This window comes from Bacillus rossius, chromosome 5, assembly GCF_032445375.1.
Source record: "Bacillus rossius redtenbacheri isolate Brsri chromosome 5, Brsri_v3, whole genome shotgun sequence".
Lineage (NCBI taxonomy): Eukaryota > Metazoa > Arthropoda > Insecta > Phasmatodea > Bacillidae > Bacillus > Bacillus rossius.
The window spans coordinates 37,478,278-37,496,883 of record NC_086333.1 but is presented as its reverse complement, the minus strand read 5'-3'; the positions used below and the strand labels follow the sequence as shown (position 1 = coordinate 37,496,883).

The 18,606-nt window shown below is 34.9% G+C and overlaps 1 protein-coding gene across 2 annotated transcripts in view; it reads right to left on the bottom strand.

The window, feature by feature from the left end:
- The window catches only part of LOC134531711 (cytochrome P450 4g15-like), a 164,047-nt gene that overhangs the window by 19,801 nt on the left and 125,640 nt on the right, over positions 1-18,606 (bottom strand). For both annotated transcript variants that reach the window (XM_063367530.1, XM_063367529.1), the window contains exons 7-12: positions 16,216-16,342; positions 10,011-10,161; positions 9,365-9,474; positions 8,710-8,778; positions 2,089-2,257; positions 796-978 (exon numbers count right to left, since the gene is read on the bottom strand). In XM_063367530.1, the coding sequence (XP_063223600.1) occupies positions 796-978; positions 2,089-2,257; positions 8,710-8,778; positions 9,365-9,474; positions 10,011-10,161; positions 16,216-16,342 (809 nt within the window). The remainder of the gene's footprint in view (positions 1-795; positions 979-2,088; positions 2,258-8,709; positions 8,779-9,364; positions 9,475-10,010; positions 10,162-16,215; positions 16,343-18,606) is intronic.

Below are 18,606 nucleotides of genomic sequence, written 5' to 3'. Positions count from 1 at the left end.
GTCTAACCTCGAATTTCTAGCAATTGGGAAACGTAACGCACGTTGCCTTAAGTGGGAGGGAGTTCTCGGGTCGTTCCCATTCCCTTCGCTAGTTATTTTCTTCAATTCTCCACCGGTATTTCTTCACATAGTGGCCTTGACGTCGACGACGCGGCAGGCACGCAGCCCTCGAGGGACAGGAAGAAGGGCGTAGCCAGGGCGGGGCAGCGAGGACCGTGGTCAGCCTCTGAAGATACTCACTACACTAACCAGCTGCAAATAACGAGTATTCATGGCCACTGAACACGAATAAAAATTATCTCGTTCTCCTTCGGCGCGTTTTAGAACATATCGTGAGGATAACACTGTTAATATGTGTAACGTTTAAAAAAAAAAGCATTTTAAGGTCATCGGATTGCTGAAAACGCGTATTAAAGTACCGTTATTTGTTTTTCTTTGTTTGTTGACCATATTCCTGTTGTGGAGTATTGTGCGGCGTTAAATCCTGACATCAGCAATTTTTTGCTTAATTTGTGTTTTGTGTCATTTGTGTTTTTTTTGAAGTTTTCTTCTACAGACATATACATGTGCTAAGCAATGGCGTATGTCCAAAAGCTTGCATCAAGTCAAGTTAATGTATCGTCTTTTGAAAACGGTTCTGTGGGAGGAACACGGGAGCAGCCACTTTGCGGTGAACCGAGGAGCCGGGGAGGTTGTTGAGGGGTGGTAAGGGGGAACAGGGGAGCCGGGGAGGGGGTTGGGGGGGGTAAGGGGGGGCTTCCACAGGAGCCAGATCCCTGGACCAGGCGCGCTCACCCACGCAGCTCCTGGGCCCGGCGCTGAAGGGGATGAAGGAGTAGTAGTGGCGCTTGCTCGTCCTCTCCGGCAGGAAGTTGTCCGGGTCGAAGGTCAGCGGGTCGGGGTACACCTCGGGCAGGCGGTGCAGGTAGAACTGCGGGATGATGCAGGTGGCCCCGGCCGGGATCGTGTAGCCGGAGGCTGCGGAAACCACTCCTCTCAGCTCCGCGCGTCCGCACCTCCGCACGTGCCGTTGTCACCCAGCGTAGCGCGACAGCCATTCGGAGTGCTTTACGATACCATTTTGATCGGACACCAGAACTGTTTTGAGAGTTATTAAAAATTGCGAGTTGTAATTCTATCTTAAAAAATTCCTTAAATCTATTACTTATCAAATAAAACAAGTCATAAATGAAACTAAGAAATAAAAAAATTCATAATTAGAATGGTTAACCAAATTTTTTTACATAGGTAACCCAAATTTATTTCTATGTTGAATAACTGTGTTCACAAACTGCTGGTCAGACGACGTCGGATTCATCACGAAATTCCACTGGCTGAAATAAACACTAATATTTCAATTGCAAACCGATTTCACACAGGTCGTGTACACTCGCTTATGTTATTTTTAAAATTGTGAACCCAGCTTTACCCTCTGTTCGACTGTCTTAGTTACCGCCGCGCTCGTGCGTTCACGCCGCAGCGCTAGTGTCTCCACTCCGGCCACAAATACCCAGTCCAAGTTAGAGTATCAAAGTCTCATTTATGTCTTTGCCAAAAATATTTTAAAACATTCATGCACGAAAATTGCTACCTGAAAAAAGGCAAGTATACATACAGTCTGAAACTTAATATCCCGGTGAACACAAACTAAGTTCTAAAACCGCTTTTGAACTATGAAAAATTTTAAATGGCAAACAACATGTAACCAAAAGCTTTAAAAAAAACTTAGAGATATGACGAGAAACGCCACTACGTTAAATTACTTATATATTTGATTCCAATAACATTATATGTTCTAAAATAATACATTAAGCGTCTACGTGTATTATAAAACCGTCGCAAAACCAAAATCCAATCCATCGAAATTTGGTACACCGCTGTCATGCAAAATATTGCTGTATTTAACTATAGAAATTAAAACGAAGGTTTATAAAAAAAAGTAAAAGTGTCGTTTTTAAATGGAGGACGAAAATATTAAGCTTTTTATTTCCAGATGCGCGTGTAAATAGCGCCGCGCGAACAGGCAACTGCTCGCACGCGGAAGTCGTGCGTGGTTGCATGTCCCTCAGGCGCAGCGTCGCGGCTCACCTGTTTTAACGTCTTTGTTGATCTTGCGCGCGATGATGGGCACCGGCGGGAACAGCCTGAGCGTCTCCAGGATCACTCTCTCCAGGTACTTCATCTGCAGCGTGTCGTTGAAGGTGGCGGGTCGGTCCGAGTCGCCGAAGATCTCGTACATTTCCTCCATCACCTTGTCCTGCGACCGGGTAGAGCGAGGCTGCAGTCCATTCGAGCTTAACACGGCACAAGTGTACCCAACCCTTGGGGGAAAAAAAGGTCACTGCTCGTAAGTGTACGTGATTCAAAACTAAACCTAGGCAGGTCTACACTTTGCCATGTAGGTCCGAAATCATAAAAAGTAAAACATTGGCCTGACGTTTTAACCGTATAAGCTACGTTATTACTGGCTAGGAAGATACAAATATATTTTTTCTATTACGAATATTCCTAGAAAATATTTACCCCAATAAATATAACAAATTTAACAAGGATAGAGATTCTCACTCCTTTCTATAGTTTTTTTTCAGTTTTTTTCCCCACTGACAATTATAAGTGTGAATTTGACTACTACAACTTAAGCCAGTTGGATTGAAATCACAATCGCCAATTTAAGAAATTATTAATTTGTGTTTTTTTAGCTACGTCTTTAATGTTCTGTTTGTTGGCATGAACACGTTAGCTACTTATTATTTTCACAAAACATATTAAATAACTTTCGAATTTGTTTAGTAATTTCAATGTGCCAGGTTTGCATTCAACAAAAAAATTGAAACTAATATAGAGTCAATTAATAAGCCAAGTTGTGAGATCTTTAACTTCAAAGGACCATAAATCATATATATATATACAACTGAAAAATTTATCTTCAAGAAAGGAAAAATAATATTAAACATTTTTTTTCATTTTTACCTGGAAGAGTTTTTAAATATTTGATAGCTGTTTGATATAATGTCTATCATCCTGAAATTATTTTTAGTTGCACTATTAAAGAAAATTGAAAAAACTGAAAATTGATAAATCTATATTTCTTTCATGATTATTGTAACAATGCTCTAAGTTAATTGGTTTGAAGACCTAACTATATCATAAACATAGTAAATGATATTTAGACGTCTAAATTGGTAATACACAAACTATAAAAACAAGTTGGTTTTCATTTAAAAAATACTTCCTAATTCAATATCTGATATTTTCTCAAAATAAGATACTAAATATTGAACCAAAAATCTTATCATAAAAAAATTTATTCAATGAAAATTATTACCGCTATATCCCGTTCTCCGATTAAAGTATATTAGTGAATAATTATATATCTAAATTCGACAAGAATAAGTGGCTGCTAGATACGGGAAGGTTGCTATCGTTGGGCCGGCTCCTTCATCGGGCCTCCTCGATAACGCCACACGTATAGCCAAGTGGTGCGCTCTGTTGATTGTAACGTGAACTACTTGAAGGCAAACACGCGCCATAGTTGTCACGAGTTGTCCCATGCAGCTGCACGGCACATATAAGCGAAGGTAAGTTTTACACATATTAATTGTAATTGATTAGTGTTACAGAAACAAGAATATAAGGGAAATGTTCATTATGATATATTCTTCACTTACATTCACTGAAAGCATGTTTCATGCCCATTATGTTACCATATTGATGTTTTAAACGAATGTTTTACAAGTATAGAAATGGCCGTTTAGGTTAGGATAGTGCGAGTTGCCTCCAATGAGCTATATCGAGTCGCCATGAATGGGCCACTGGCTTAATCAAGGAAACACTGGCTCAATGAAGGTAAATGTGTTTGCTGGCGATCACAACGATTATTTTGAGCTGTAGAATACACAATTGCGTCCGTTAATTTAATGCTGGAGTTAATAAAGCGTTTTAGGTATATTTTCACACAAAAACACCTATTTTTCTGTTGTAGATGGCTGTACGGAGTAAATACGGTCGGTGGGAGGAGGATGACATGAGTCGCGCGTTAGCTGCAGCGCGTAATCATGATATGAGCGTCAATGAGGCTGCCAGAACGTACAGCATACCACGGGCAACACTGCAGAGACTCTTGGCAGGTAGGAATAGTTTTGCCGTTGAACAGAAAAAAATGATAGGCAGTACTGCTGATCTACCTACAGAAGTAGAACACGAACTAGTTTCACATGTGCTAAAATTAGAGGAATCCATGTTTGGCATAACACCTACAGATCTGCATAAATTGGCGTTTGAAATTGCTGTGACAAATGAAATCCCACACAGGTTTAATACAGAAAAAGAAATAGCAGGGAAGAAATGGTATTATGCATTTATGAAAAGACATCCCGAACTCAGTTTGCGACAGCCAGAGTCAACTTCTTTTGCTCGAACGAAAAGTTTTAAAAGGAGAATGTGCATCATTTTTATGACATTCTAGAGAGGAACGTTGATGAAAACCAGCTGGATGCAACGCGAGTGTTTAACGTTGATGAGACTGGTCTGTCAACAGTACAAAAGAAACCAAGGAAAGTGGTAGCTGAAAAAGGTAAAAGGGTAGTAGGTTCGATAGCCAGTGGAGAACGGGGGTCAACTACCACGGCAGTTTGCTGCGCGAGTGCTGCTGGCCAGTATGTCCCGCCGTTAATAATATATAAGCGTTCTCGCACTGCTAACGGGCTGGAAGAAGGAGCTCCACCAGGAACTATATTTGCATATAACCCAGAAAGTGGATACATAAACAAAGATATTTTTGTAGTTTCCTTGCAACATTTCATCAAGACTATCAACCCTACAAAATAAAGGAAAGTTTTGCTCCTTCTAGATGGTCATTGTAGCAATACTAAAAACCTCAGTGCATTAGAGATTGCTCGTGAAAACGGAATAATAATGCTGTCGCTTCCAGGCCACACCACACACAAGCTCCAGCCCCTTGATGTGTCTTTTTTTTAAGCCGCTGAGTAGCTATTACATAAATGAAATTGAAAAGTTCTTTCGCCAAAAACGCAGCGAAGGCAAACTTGAAGTTGTCACTCAGTTTCATATAGCTCGATTATTTGGAAAAGAATATGGACAAGCTGCGACAGTAGGGACAACAGTGAATGGGTTTGCGAAAACTGGAGTTTGGCCAGTCAACAGGGATATGTTTCAGGATTGCCATTTTGTAGCAGCAATGCAATTTGAAACAGATGACATACCCATTACTGAAACTCCAGAAACAGTCTTACCACTCAGTAGAAACATTCATCCTACTACATTTTCAGCTGAAGAAGCTGTACCCTCTACCAGTAACGATGATCAAGAATCACCTCCATTAGTTGAAACACTGGCATCACAAGTGCATTATTCCTTAGATAAAATCTCTCCATTTCCAGAAAAAAGTTACGCTGGACGAGGTTCAAATAAAAAGGGACAGAACGCGATTGTCATTACAAGCAGTCCTTATAAACAGACTCTGGAAGACACTGAAATAAGGAAACGAATGCCCAAGAAAAATCAGACTACCAAGAAACGACGTCTCCAATTTCATACTTCCGGCAAGTCTCAAGATCCAAACTCTGTTTTCCTTCACCTTTGTCAGCAAAGTCCCATTCTAAGGAAGAGTCATGGTTTTGTGCAATCTGTTCCCAGGACATAAAGGAAGATATGATTCAGTGTTTAGGGTGCAAGGAGTGGGTGCACGAAAGTTGTGCTGGTGTTAAGAAAGGGGATAAAGTATTATTTTGTGAAAACTGTGACTAATTTGTAAAAGAATATCGCCTTGCTTGTTTTCTAGAATGGTTTTGATGGTAATTGTTTTGTATTAATATTTTCAATGTATTCATCTGCAGAAAACAGTATCTGCAATACTATGTAGGCCTATAGCTTTTATGTATTAATGACGAAATATTTAGGCTATGTTTGGTCATAAAAATTTTGTTCATGCATTTTCCAAAGAGTTTTAACAGTTAACAATTGGCTCAGGCGGGGACCAGTCAATTAACAGAGGTCCCACATGTGACTTTAAATACTGACAATGGAATATATTACCAGGTGTTTCGTGTTAAACAGTTGTTATACAACAGCCCATTAATGGCAACTGCCTGGCCCAATGATGGAGATGGGTTTCCTTCGTTGAGCCGTTTACACCTTTTTTAGTTTTTTAAATATTTATTGACATTTACATCCTTTTGGCTTGTCATGTTTATAAAGTGTTTATCAATATACAGAGTTCACATTTACTTATAAAACTTAGAATGTTTATTTTATTTAACGATTTTATGAAGAGTTTCGTTTAACTGGCCCATTGATAGCAACCTTCCCCTACAAACGATTAACTCAATAGCAATCTTCTATATTCAGTGAATATAATAAATTTATGAAAACCATTCTTGAGTGGATTAAAATATGTTTTTAAATGACGAGATCCTAACATTGTGATTATAAAAGTTTTTTGTAAATATTCTGCAAGACATACGTTAAGTCATCAAAACGTCTGGATCATAAATATATATTTAAACTATAAGGAACTAATAATATTTATTAATGTGTTAAACATTTCATTTCTAACTGTGACAGAGAGTCTGGTAATGAGGACTATTTATAAACTTAAATCAAGCAAACAAATCTACTGGATATGAAGGGAAACCAAACTTTACACCAATATTAAGGCATATATTTAACTTTATTTAAAAAAAAATTCTACTTTTTCTTTATTTAGGAAAATTATAATCATGATATCTTTAAAAAAGAAAAATATGTATTTTAATAAACAATAAAACAATAAAATAACTGCATAATTCTTTTAAAATTTCTTAACAATATTAATTACGGACACATTGATATCTGTTTTGATTCATTAGTTTTTTTAATATCAAATTATTCAAACTGGCAGATCTACATCTACATACATGTTTACTTGAAATTTATTGTTGACATAACATTCCCAAACGTAACTGATGCTTTATATTTCGAAATAAATAACACATGACACTATAATTAATTTCTTTACAAAAAATAATCAATTTAGTTCTTGACAAGCAATAAGTGATATGGCTTTTTTTAATTACCTCACCAATATATATTTTTGATTCGGAAATGCTAAAGCAGTATCATTATAATATTCTCTTACAGCAAGTGTTCATCAAAGTCATAATTAAACCTATTTCGATTTAAAAATGGCATAAATTTTATCAAAATATTATCTACAACTAAAAGGTATTACATTATGCCGATGACATTTAATATTTTATAAAACCTTCAACCACATATTTTATTTTGAAGCCCTTCAACAATATATTTTTCTATGTTTAACAATAGTGATGATATTATTTAATTACTTTAACTAAAAGAAAATATTTGTACCACCTTTCCTAGGAAAACACATTTAATCAGTTAAAATTAGCAAATCGCAAATTATGACACTAAACATGTTTATCAAATAAGAGATTTAGGTTTTGTTTTGGATAGTTAACATTATTTTCACCCATGTTTGGATAGTTGTCTTAATAGCACATTGAAGCATATTATGTTTTAAAGAATTCAAAACATTTTCAGGAAGAATGTCTTACTCTCTTCTGTGTTTATTTTCCACCTTGGTCTGATCCCAATTGGAATATGCTTGGTTCAATCATAGATAATTACTCAAACAGACTTGAAAAAATATACTTAATTTTACTTTTGAAAGATTGCAGTTTAGTGACAGTTTTCTTCATTATCCTTACATGTTTACATCAATTATTTGAAATTGATATAAACATGTAAACATCCTCTATTCTTCATACTTTCTACCAATGATGCACTTTTCTATATCACCTCTTTCTTATGATACGTTAAAAACACAGCTATCACACCACAGACTTGCCTAACTAATGGCAATGCTTGTTTGATGTGTATGGGGAAACTTCTTGAATAAGGGCGGACCGGCTCTAAGGCTGGTTTCGAATCCCCGACTATTGCCAAGGGGAGGTGACCATACCGTGACTGGGATGTGCTGAGTGAGATGATACTGGTGTGGATCGCGGTTGCCTTCCGCTATACGGATGTTTAGGTACTGCACAATATCCAATCATGAACCCAGAAAAGGTTTATGTTTACATAGTTAAAAAAAATACTGACCTAGCTTTTAGGTTTGGCTCGTTGGTAACTTTCATTACCTACGACAAACAAACCCAGTTTACCTTTTTTGACTTATTTTAGACGATATTGGCCCATTATTTAGACTCGTGATCTATTTCTGAACATGTTTATAAAATATGTCTACCCACGGCTCAACCGCGACTTAAAATCAGTACCCCTTACCTCGAAAGCCAACGTACATCCGCCTGCGCTACCAAGATCATCAGATAAGCTGTAACACAATCTTTTAAATAAATATTAAAATATATTCAAAATATATTGCAATGGTAAGAGTATTATGCCAGCACTCACACGAAACACTCTTAGTCATATTCGTCATATACGTGTGCTTCGTTAAGTTTGAAAACAATGATTAAAATTATTTGTTTTATTATGCGTATGAATAAACACAGTTATTAAATTACCAGCAAAAATAAACTAAGCTATGGCTTCTTAGTCTAGAATAATTTATCTTTTTTTTTAAACAGTAGTTTAAGTACTTAAATACGTAAAATTTTACATGAGCTTTAAAAAAACCTAATGGGCGTATAGTAAAATTTAGTTATTTTAAAAGTTTAATTTCATTACCTGGACATCTTGCCTGTATCCTAGTATGCACAATAAAAAGCTGGATCCTGCTGCAACTGTATCGTGACCCTGTAAGATTAAAATAAAATATTATTGCATGTTGCTACATTTAACAACGTGAGCATTCACTTAGTAAAACATCCGTTCTATTAGGTTTGCCTATACTTATTGCCTGTTTGGTTTTTGTCTCGATGACTACGCCTAGGTGTAACATATAAGCAAACCAAACAATACATCTACGAAGTATTCGTCTTAGAAAAAAAAATTATTTATTCTTACACTTAAAAAACAACAGTTGTGGAGCCAACACAAAACTATTTTGTCAAAATAGCCTCCAATCAAATATCTTGTCTTTATGTGTCAAACATCATAGTTTCTTAGTCTCTACAAAACCATATATTTAAGTGACAGCAATTTGTGTCACAAATAAGGTTCTTCCTGGACACTAAAGAAGTAGTTTATTGTAACAATAAAAAATTTTGATGGAATCTTAAGTAACAAAATATTTGTTGGGACATTAAGTGACAAAATATTTTTGTATTGACCAGAAAGATTAATTTATAATGTACCATTTCGTAGAATATATATTAAAATAAGAAGTTGCAAGATCAAAACCTTTAAAAATATTTTCCAGGAAAAAAATTGTTCAACTCACCTCAAACATAATGGTATCCAGTTGGTTCCGTATCTCTTTCTCGGATATCGGGCCACCGTTTTGGTTTGTGTCTATCAGGTGCTCCAGAAATGGAAGTCGTTTCTTCTCTCCTGAACACACCAGGAAATGTGTTTCAGTTTGTCCTATTATCTAGATCTTAGACATTCGGAGTTAGAGTCACTAATTCTTTGCTCCTGCGATCTCAGTACAGATGCCAAAAGAAGACACTAAAGTGTACCTAGTTAGTCAAAATAATGCACCGAAGTAGTTATCCGAATTAATTTTAACACATATTGGTTGGGAAACATCTTAGGTGTCTGAATTATTTATTTAGTTACTGGGTGCAAAATTTTCGTTATTGTAATATTTTTAATGTATCATAATTGTTATTATGGAGAGATGTCGTAGATACTTCAGAATAAATACCTACGTAAATTATTTGTGTGTAAAAACATTTAAAGTGATAATATAATTCAAGTTTACAGATTACTATCACACAAATGTGAGTACCTAGTCTCTTTTCTAAAATTACTCATATTTATTTATGTCAAAGTTCATAATTATAGTAATAATTATGTTCCCATTTTATTTTTCAGTACCGTAGAGATATTTTTTTGTACAAAATACACATATATTTTTATACTACCTATGTCTTCATCGAGGTCATCCGTTAATCCCTTAGTGTTATCGAAGTAAGTGTCCTTAGTTTCCATGTCAGCAGCTTCATGTTCCATTGCGATTTTCTCCGGACCGTCTGAGAGCTTCTGCAAGTAGTCCCTTTTCTTGGAGGTAAACACCTTGAAAGCAAACAAAGAACACCACAAGTAGTAAAGAAACACATTAAGCCAGTTCATAAAGGAAGTGTTCGAACAAGAATTGATGAGGAAGTTTGGTCGTGCAGGCATCGAAACTTCTTATGATATCGAATGCGTGAAGTCCTTCCTGCAGCTGAACTGTTCGGATAGGTTTGCTGTAGCCTGGGCTGCGAGTTCATGGTCCCGTAATGGCGTTCTGAGCCGTGCGCCTTCCCGTTCTCGGCTCAATGCGATTGGCCAGGAGAGTAACTCTTTCATCGACCGCATATCTGGGAGCTCGGCAGCCACGGCAGTTTTGCTAGTATTAACTACATACAATATTAAATAATAGAAACACGCTTTGGCCGATCAGTTTAACAGGGAATATACTACAAAGTACATATTATACTGTGGGAAGAAAATTCTTGTTCGGCCACTTCTTTAAGTTATGTTACCAGTTAATGCCACGATGCCAAAGCATTAAGCTATCTATGAGTTGAGTTTTAAATTTATTTGTCACAATTTCTAAATTCGAGGCGTTCATTTTATTTTCGCAGTACTATCTGAAGTCTATCATGGCATCGTGGCATACTTGCCTAGAAAAACCAACTTTAATTTATTATAAATAGTAATTTTTTTTCACATTCGAACGAAATTATAAAACTGTAATGAAAAATTACTTTTGTTTAAATACAAGTATCATTCAGTTAAAAAAATCAAATCAAAATATTACTGGTTTGTTTAATGTTTATTTTGTACAGCTAAACGTTAAGGGAAAAAAAAGTTTAAAAATAAAGTAACAAATAGTAATACGTATTACATTTAAAAAAAAAAACATATTCGAATTATGACATACCGTAAAAACCAGCAGTGGCGTATGTACGAATTAATGTTTTAAACTTAAGAACAATACCTCCGGATTTTTTTGAAAGGATTCTATCATAGCGTACAGTAAAAAACAATGGAAATAAACCACGATGGCCAAACCGGAATTCCTCTTGAATACGAGTCCATTTTCTTACGACTTCGCCAACACACTCCATAATGTGTTGGATAACATCCCGTGTTATACAGCTTAACTTATCTTTCCAAAAGCAATTTGCGCGAACTACCGGTCAGCAGTACAGAGTAATAATTTATTTTGTAAACGTTTATCGTGTCAAAACTCGTTATTACTTTAAGTTAGACTAAGACTCTTTCAAGCCTCAAATTGGATTTTATTTTTATTGGTATTTCCTCCCTGACCCACTTTTTTCTCGAGAATTTTGTACGATGAGTAGTATATAATAACCGTTCCTGTTACTGGTTCCTGGTGGTGGATTGTGGATAAGGTTCAATGACCGACAACCCTGACATCACGGCGGACATTTTTGGGATCAAATTTATTCAAAATACCTGAAAAATTACTCAAAAATCATTGACATTTTACTATTTTGAGGGGAAAATTCAGTTTTTAGTGAAAATTTCCCATTTTATTCCCAAAAAAATCTAGAGAAGCCAAATTTTTCAGAAGAGGGCAATATTCCACGGATAGGTGCAATATTCCTCAGAGAGGGGCAAAACCTTGGAGAGGGGCATAATTCCTCAGAAGCCCCATCAGAGAACATAGCCTTCACCTTAACCGTAAAATTGATTTTAATTTTCACCCAAAAATTCAGAAAAAATTCCAAACAATATAAAACAATTGTTTACTTCAAAACTTTAGTTACTGAATCGATTTAAGTCCTCGGTTCGATTTCAGTCAAGGATGAAAACGTAATTTATAAAAAAAATTAATATCTTAATAACAATTTAATTACAATTTTAAAAATCCATGCATACGTCACAACCACCATCTTGGATTCTAGAAACATTCAACTCTTGTTACGGCTGCCATATTGAAAATCCGTAATTATTATTCGATTTAAAGGGGAAAATTAAAAAATATATAAAACATTTAACTAATACAATTTTTATAAAACTAATTGTATCATGGAGCCCTCGGTTCAAATCCGAAGTGGTCATTCGATTAAAATTGACGTAAAACTTCATGGAAGCCGTCTTGTTTTTATCTGCTGCAGACAGCCATCTTGAATCCGACTTATTGTTTTTTGTCTGCTAGACTGTGCTGACGTCAAATTATTTAATTTTCACCCGCTTAAGTTCATATTTATTAATTTCCCGGACGGTCGCCATATTTGAATACTCCATATAGAAAATATTTTATTAATGACCAAGAAAGTTTGGAAAAATTGCAATATACATTTTTAAAAAGTCATGTTAAAATAATTATTGACTAAATCGATATCCGAAATTGGTTAGAACCTTTATCAATACAAATAATTATTTTTTGATTAAAAATATAATTTTATTAAAATTACTATAAATGTGATAAGTTCAATAAATAAAAATACATTTTCTACAAAAAATTACAAAACATTCTGGCTTGTACTAGAACTCTATCCTTGCTCAACAAAAAAGAAGTTCACAAGCTAACATAATCTGTTTTTGTAATTGATTTTTAGTTTTTTTATAATTATTTTTTTTTATTTTTTATTTTATTTTTTAATTATTACTATGATTTTTCCGTTATTAAGGAAATTTTGCGTTATTTTTTCTCCGTATGCTCCTGACTATTCCTGCCAATATAAATTGATGGTTTTCTCCACGTGCTCCTGATTATTCCTGGCTAGACATATGTTGGTGATCTCCAAGTGATTCTGGTTATTTGTGAGAAATCCATCTCTGTATGAAATATTTTTTTACTTAATGAGTCAAACCACTTTATTCAGAGTTACAATTAATTAGTAAATTTCTGCTATTAAATCAGCACTTACTACATTTTTATCAGGTGTAATTCTAACAAAAATATCATTACTCAAACCAATAAGACGGTTGAGAAACACCATCACCAAGGACGAACTTCCTTCTCCTTGGTGTCTAGCGAAGCCTTCCTTCTTTTGCGATAGTTAGTGAGCATAACGCATCCCACATAAAAAATTAATATTTACCTCAACACATCACGTGATGCTATCTGATGGCGGGAATAGGAACTACTTGCAACAAGTTTCTTGTATGGGATAAATTAACGCGCACTGAAGAAATATTTAAACAATTATATTTAAGTAATGGTTCTGATTTAAAACTATCATTCAACATCTGCTTTTATTTTTAGAAGCTACCATTGAACCTGGTTTGTTGTCTGCAGCTGAATCGGAATGAGGTCGCTGTAGATACTGTAGCAAGGATTTAGATCTGAAAAGAAATGCTAGACGTCATGAGAAGAATGATTGTGTTAAAAACCCACTACGCAAAATGTTAAGCTATAATCGGTGTAGCAGGTTTTTAACATGAATTGACAGCTTAAAAAGACATGGTAGATTATGTAAAGCCAAACCCACTTACGGGACAGAGGAGATAGATAAAGACACTACAAAAAGGAAGAGTGTGCTGGTTGATGTAAATAATATTCCTTGTCCTGAGCGTGCTGGTATTAGCTCATCTGATCGTGACGAAGAACATAAATTGAAGGATGCTGATGGCTTCGGGAAGACTGAAACTAATGGAAGTATCAACACCGTGAAAAGTGAGAATACATTGAAGCCCATATTCAGTAGATCCTCCATACTTTGTAATAATGATGGACACTTAAAAAGGAAGATTACAGACGATAAAGAAGCTCCAACATCAACGATTTCGAGTTCTTACAGTAATTCAGATGAAGACGCTGTATTCTATTGAGGCCACTTGCTGGGCCTCAGTCTTCCTGCACCCTTTATATATCATTTCTTTAATATCTAATTTTTTGTCTTTTAAATTACCAAAGACTAGCCCTTAGATTGTTTGCTACTTATTTATGTTTAAGTCCGACTACTTGGGTAAATAGTGATTTTGACATTTTTTATTATTATTTAAAATGTTTGTAGGACAGTATAAAATTTACCCAGAGTGTGTCGGGGACGCAACCACCCTTTCTTTGGGGAAGGAAGGCGGGTTGCACTATGTAAATGGTGACAGTGAATCTAAAGCTAGTGACGTGATCGAAGACTGTGCTGAATCACCTAAAGCAGACAAGATCGAAGACTGTGATGAAGCCCTGAGACACAAACGATAGAAACGATGTAATAGTCTGATAAAGCGTACAATGATCACTTGGAGAATAGTGATACTAAAAGAATTTAAAATAAACATACAAGGAAGAGATTAATTACTCATCATGGGAAGATTCTAACATATTGGTTAACAGGTTAAGACATGCTCGCTTTGTGCAGGAAACTATTCGTACATCAAAGAAGTAGCCTTTATACTCAAAGAACTGACGGAAGCTGGCTACATACTATAATGACTTGTTTTACCTGCATTTGTAAAAATAAAAATAAAAAATTATATTAAAGATTTTAAAAGAGATTTATTTTATTATTTCCCGAATTAAAATTTCTAGGCCTAAGTTCACGCTACAGCATTATCAATGCATGCATTATATGTCTATTGCATGTCCTGTGTGTGTAATGTGATTTAATGTTCATTCCGTGTCTACTGTGTGTACTATGTGTTCATTCCGTTTCATGTGTGTACTGTGTGTTCATGGAGTGTCCTATGTGTACTGTGTGTTCATTCCGTGTCTACTGTGTGAAATGTGTGTGCATTCTGTGTCTATTGTGTGTACTGTGTGTTCATTCCGTTTCCTGTGTTTACTGTGTTTTTATTCCGTGTATAGTGTGTAATGCGTGTTCATTCCGTTACCTGTGTGTACTGTCTGTTCATTTCGTTTCGTTTGTGTACTGTGTGTTCATCGTTTCCTGTGTGTACTGTGTTTTCATTGCGTGTCTACTACATGTACTGTGTGTTCATTCCATTTCCTGTGTGTACTGTGTGTTCATTCTGTCCTGTATGTACTGTGTTTACTGTGTGTTCATTGCGTTTCCTGTGTTTACTGTGTGTTCATTCCGTGTCCTGTGTACTGTGTGTACTGTATGTTCACTGTGTTATTTTATTTTGTTGATTGTGTAACGTTTCGTTAAATGCGCGTAGTCAAATATGTCGTTGCTCTATAATAACGAATTTCCAAGATAGCATCCAAATTTCAAGATGGCGAATGCCACAGTAATATTCAATGATTACTGCACTCTAGCGGGTAAAAATTTAACTAACATTATGGCAGCGCACTCTAGTTGACGAAAACAAGATGGTGGACTTCAGCAGACCAAAAAAAAAAAGGTGGACATGACGCCATACTAGCTGACGATATATATATTGGCATTAGTGGTGGGAAGTCAGTCTGCCGGCGGCTTCCGTGGAGGAAGGATTAATCGATTTTTTTTTTTAATTTTGCATTCACCAGTTTCGAACCAAGGACTCCAGGATGTAAACACATTTTTTAAAAATAGTATTTTATTAAAATTTTATTACTTTATTTTTTCTATAAACTATAAGTTTTTCCAGAATATCTGCCATTAACTTACAGATTTTCAAGATGGCGGGCGTGACGGAAATTGCAACGTCCTAGAATACAATATGGCGGATGTAACATGAAGTGTAACGATGACATCATAGTCATCCAAGATGGCAGGCAAAACGAAACATGCAACATTTCTAGAATTCAAGTTGGCGACCATAACTGTGTGTGCAACGATGTTTTTTAAATGATTCTTTACAAAAAAATTATCAATTAATTTTGTTTACAAATTTAAAATTTTTTCCCGAATTTCTAAAATAAAAATTACGGATATTTAAGATGGCAGCCGTAACGAAAATTGCAATGGTTAATACATAATTCAAAATCGCGAAATATTCTGGAAAAAAATGGCGGGGATGACGTCATCCAAGATGGCCGTCAAGGAAAAGGTCCAAGGTCATCCAAGATGGCAGGCGTGACGTCAGAGCAATCGGTCATTGACCCGCTCCACGCTCCACCGCCTGGCGCCTGCGCTCGGATGCCCTATTAAATACTACTCTTGACAGTTTATATATAGGCCATTTTGGCTTTCTTGTAAAAATCTGACGTTAAATGGCTGCGAAGAGAAGAAAAAAACATGACAATCTTATTCGTGTGTCTGTCAAGGGAAAAAAAATAACTACCTTTTCAGACAAGTCATGCACGATGTTCAACAGATGAGCCTCTTCCTTTCCATAGCCCCATAAGTCGTTCAGCTTCTTGATCTGGAACCATATCTTGTATGTACGTTGGTGGATGATGTTGCACAACCTGTAAATACCACACATGGAGACGTGTAGCACGCAGCCTTTCACGAGCTTTGTTAAGAGGCTGTAATCTTTGGGGCTTAACCTGCGTCTTGTTCTCGCCAAAACCAACGTTTCGGCGCACATTGCAGTCGGTATATGCTGTGTCCTGTGGATGTAGAAATCACTGTACGCCGAAACATCGGTGGTGAGTGACATTCATACCCGGCTCAAGCCCAGAAGATTACAGCTTGCGTTAAATTATTCCCTCCAAATACTTTTTTTTTATAATTGTTTGGATATTGGTGATAAAATATGAAAGTCGTGTTTTCTTATAATCCTCCTTATCTTGTGACTAAGTGAAGCATTCTTATTTAACACAGACATTTTTCATTGATTTTAAGGAAAATATATTTGAGTGGCTCATCAGTATGATGTGAAATAGAAACAGATGCTCTGTACGTGTTTCTTAAAATTGTTCATCTAGGACCGTTTGTGATCTCAAATCAGGTGAGTGGTATCGGCGCACCAAAGGGAACTTACGCTTATGAAAATAATCAACAATTTATTTAAATATGTGTCACGATGAATAGCTGTTAAAATCTCTAGTGATTAGCCATAAGCACCGACACATTGGAGTGAAAGTAACTATGATAGTGACACTTCGTTTTCGTGGTAATTAACAACCATTTACATTCTTACAAACATATAAATGTTTCAAATAAATTTTCTAACATTCCCGTATTCAAATTTTTTTACTACAGTGATAGTCAACTGAAGTCGTTTTGAGGGCCATATATCACTTTCGAAACTAATCTGACAGTCAGTTATGTATGAATTAATATTGATTTTTTTTTTAAATAATTACATATTACATTTTCGATACAATGTTTAATATATAAAATATGTGGCAAGTGATAAAATAACGATATTGAAGTTTTTTCTAAAAAATTTATTTACCCAAAATAACTAAACTACTTGTTTGGTGAAAATAAAGATACATAGGAACATTGACTAGCTGTTCAAATCACTTACATGAACTTAAAGAGGCACAACTATAACATGTGAAGTACAACTACAATAGGTATTCTTTCAGCAAGCCGTGGCAAAGTAAATGTTTTGAAACGAAATATAATAGGGCCATATTGTGTCTGTTTTTGGGCAGAAAAAAAGCTTCTCAGAACATTTAATGTTCTGAGAAGCTATTTCAAATTTAGAACAAACATAATTAAATTTTGTTTAAAAACCTCAAAATTAAAAACAATTTCCTATTGCTATGAAGGGATTTAACATACAATTATTATATTTAAACAAAAATTCCTGTTAAGTATAATTATTATTAGTATTTTATTGATCTTTAATTAAATCTTAGAGGGTTTTAGGGTTTATAGTTTTAAAATAATAGTTTACTATGAATTATTATAAATTTACTTTATTGAGTAGGTGAAATATTCAATTTAATGTTCGAATGAAACATGTTTTGTAAATATTCAAAGTGTAAAAGGGGTTACAACTTAATAAAACAACGTATTTTTACTGACAACAGTCAAATTATTGACTTAATTTCACTATTGTTAACGTTGCCTGAATTGTTTATTGCAGACTATTGACAGGAATTCATTAGTTCAGGAATTTAAAGCTAATCTACATAATAAAAACAATGTTATTATTATTTAACTGAAGTTTTAATATCTGCTAACACTTTTAAAGTCACTTAGTCGTAAACACTATTCTATTCAAAAAATATATCATATCACATATTTATATAAATCATACTACTGGCTAAGGACAAAAACTTAAACTAATGATTATATTATTTTCTTGACCTTAAAAAATTACATTAATTACTTTGTGGAATTCTTGGTTTTTAAAATTAAAATTAAAATTCTAAACAATAATACTTAAACTCATCTTTTTTTTAAAAGTAAACAAATGTAAGAGTTTTTTATAACAATGATAGTTATTTGTATTTTTAGATGTTTGAATATTTGCTACCCAATCACGTCTTCACTACTGTTACCTTTTAAATACAATTTGGAACAGAACCAGGTCATACATTTGATTTATTCATAAGCTATATTATGTATATTTTTATGAAGTCCCGCCCTTTTGATTTTAACATGGGATTGGATTAGATTTCTAAATAATTACATTTGCCCAAGGCCATTGATGCTAGAGGAAAGGTTTTCTCTAAATTCTTCAATAAAACAGGATGAAAATTAATGAAATAAATTTTTATAGTATTATATCTAATTTTATATGCTATTCAAGCAGAAGTTATTTATTAGA